The 2,333-nt window shown below is 59.0% G+C and overlaps 1 protein-coding gene across 1 annotated transcript in view; it reads right to left on the reverse strand.

The window, feature by feature from the left end:
• The window catches only part of PTSG_07209 (uncharacterized protein), a 3,540-nt gene extending 1,207 nt beyond the window's left edge, over positions 1–2,333 (reverse strand). The window contains exons 1-4 of the mRNA XM_004992573.1: positions 2,106–2,333; positions 1,718–1,821; positions 805–1,515; positions 275–604 (exon numbers count right to left, since the gene is read on the reverse strand). Coding sequence (XP_004992630.1) covers positions 275–604; positions 805–1,515; positions 1,718–1,821; positions 2,106–2,233 — 1,273 coding nt within the window. The 5' untranslated portion in view covers positions 2,234–2,333. The remainder of the gene's footprint in view (positions 1–274; positions 605–804; positions 1,516–1,717; positions 1,822–2,105) is intronic.

Below are 2,333 nucleotides of genomic sequence, written 5' to 3' on the forward strand. Positions count from 1 at the left end.
ACGGAGACGGGTGGCGTTGGCGACTGCGCAAACGGCAGCACAAGCAGATGCAGGAACGCATCCAGCACAAAGCCCTCACCGCCCTCTGTGCGGCAGTCGGCCAAGTAGCGGAGAATGAGGGCGCGCTGGAACTTGGGCGAGTACTTCTGGGACTTGCCCTTGCGCGCAAACATCTTGGCCTGTAGCAGCCGGAAGAACACGGTTGTCACCTCTTCAACATGCTCCGGTGCTACGACTGCACACGTGTAGACCACGAGCAGCTTAAGATACGCACCGACTTGGCGGTTGAGCGGAACAGCTGCGTGCACGTCTGTGCCGACGTTGAACTCCGCCAGCAGCGCGTCCACATCCACAGCGGCGCCCGGCGCAACGGAGACGGGTGGCGTTGGCGACTGCGCAAACGGCAGCACAAGCAGATGCAGGAACGCATCCAGCACAAAGCCCTCACCGCCCTCTGTGCGGCAGTCGGCCAAGTAGCGGAGAATGAGGGCGCGCTGGAACTTGGGCGAGTACTTCTGGGACTTGCCCTTGCGCGCAAACATCTTGGCCTGTAGCAGCCGGAAGAACACGGTCGTCACCTCTTCAACGTGCTCCGGTTCTACAACTGCACACGTGTAGAAAGGGGTGGTGGTGAATCGTATGGGGGGGGGGTAAGTGTTGTACAGCGAGTGTGAACGGAATCACACGAAAAAATGCTACAAGGTTCACACACACACACACACACATACACACACACACACACACACACACACACACACACACACACACACACACACACACACACACACACATACACACACACACCGGCTGGGGAGGCGACGTTGAATGTCTTCAAGCGCTCTGTGAGCTGGGGCCCCATCTCCGTGTTGACAGCCATCATGGGCTCCAGGTACTTGCGCACCATGCGGCTGAACGAAGCGCTTGCCTTGAGGGCGTTGGCGCGGATGTTCGCGTCAGAATGGTGCAGGAAGTTGAGCACAATCGCCTGCAGGCGCTCCCACTCCATCAGCGCCTTCCCGTTGTTGAAGCTGGCGAGCACAGAGAGCATGGCCTCCATCTGGCTTAGCGCGACCTTTCGCCGCTTGCGCACCATGCGCACCATCTGCCGCCGCCGCCGCCAGAACACGCGACGATGCGCAGCCGCCGTTGGATCATACGCCTGCACAGCATCGTCGCCATCGTTGGTGGCGTCGGCACCATCGCGCTTCGTGTCATCATCGTCAGCGTTGTCGTTAGAAGTGTCATCCTCCCGCTTTGGGCGCTTGCTATCACGACCACCACGACCACGACCACGGCCACGTCCTCGACCACGACCACGACCACGGCCACGACCACCACGACCACGACCACCACGACCACCACGACCACCACGGCCGTCGTGCTGCATCGCGCTGCGCTTCCGGCGCCGGTCATCATTGTCCTCCTCGTCGTCGTCATTGCTGACGCTCTCATCGTCACTGAGATTGTCGAGGTCGCCGCCAAGATCCTCAATGCCGAGCGACTGCATCGAAATGCCTGCAGGCACGCACGACAACATGCAGATTGTGAAGCGAGGAGTCGACGGTAAGTATTGAGCACAAGCGCTGGGGTCGGCACAGCAACCCGTGCAAACAACAGGTGTCATATTACCACACTGCAATCGCCACAGCAGGTGGAAGCAAGATCACATAACATGTTGGAGCAAAATAAAAGACACGACAGCAGCGCGTGAACGCACCCGCGAGGCCGGCGTTTGCGACGGAAATGTCCTGCAGTTTTCCTGCTCCCTCTTCAACCACCAGGTAGTCGTCGTGCAGCTGGAGGAACTTCTCAACCAGCGTCCTGTTGAGGTGGACGGAGGGATGGCCATGAGCATGAAGACGAGCGGAGATGGGAAATGGGAATACAATACAACAACGTTCAAGCGCAGCCCTCTGTTGAGCAGCAATGGCACTGAATCCCAGGTACACATCAAACCAAATGCACCAATCTCGCAGGCACAAACACACGCACACGCACACGCACACGCGCACGCGCACAGGCGATCTCACAAACACACGCACACACGCGCACAGGCGATCTCACAAACACACACGCATGCACATACAACAAGCATACCAACGCACCTGTGCTTTTGCTCGGTGAGGAGGGGCCAGGTGTTGGCGAGCTCGGCAAAGGTTTGCATCAGCTTGAGCACATCAACGCGCGGTTGCGGGCACACGGCGTTGACAAACCGGTCTGCAACCTGCGTCATATTGTTGTCCCAGTCCGGCTTCTGCAGAAGTTGATGCGATGCTCCAGCGGGTGCACCAGACACCGGAACGACAGCACGTCCAAGCGGTCGTCGACGATGC

The sequence above is a fragment of the Salpingoeca rosetta genome, assembly GCF_000188695.1.
Source record: "Salpingoeca rosetta unplaced genomic scaffold supercont1.16, whole genome shotgun sequence".
NCBI classification, from domain to species: domain Eukaryota; class Choanoflagellata; order Craspedida; family Salpingoecidae; genus Salpingoeca; species Salpingoeca rosetta.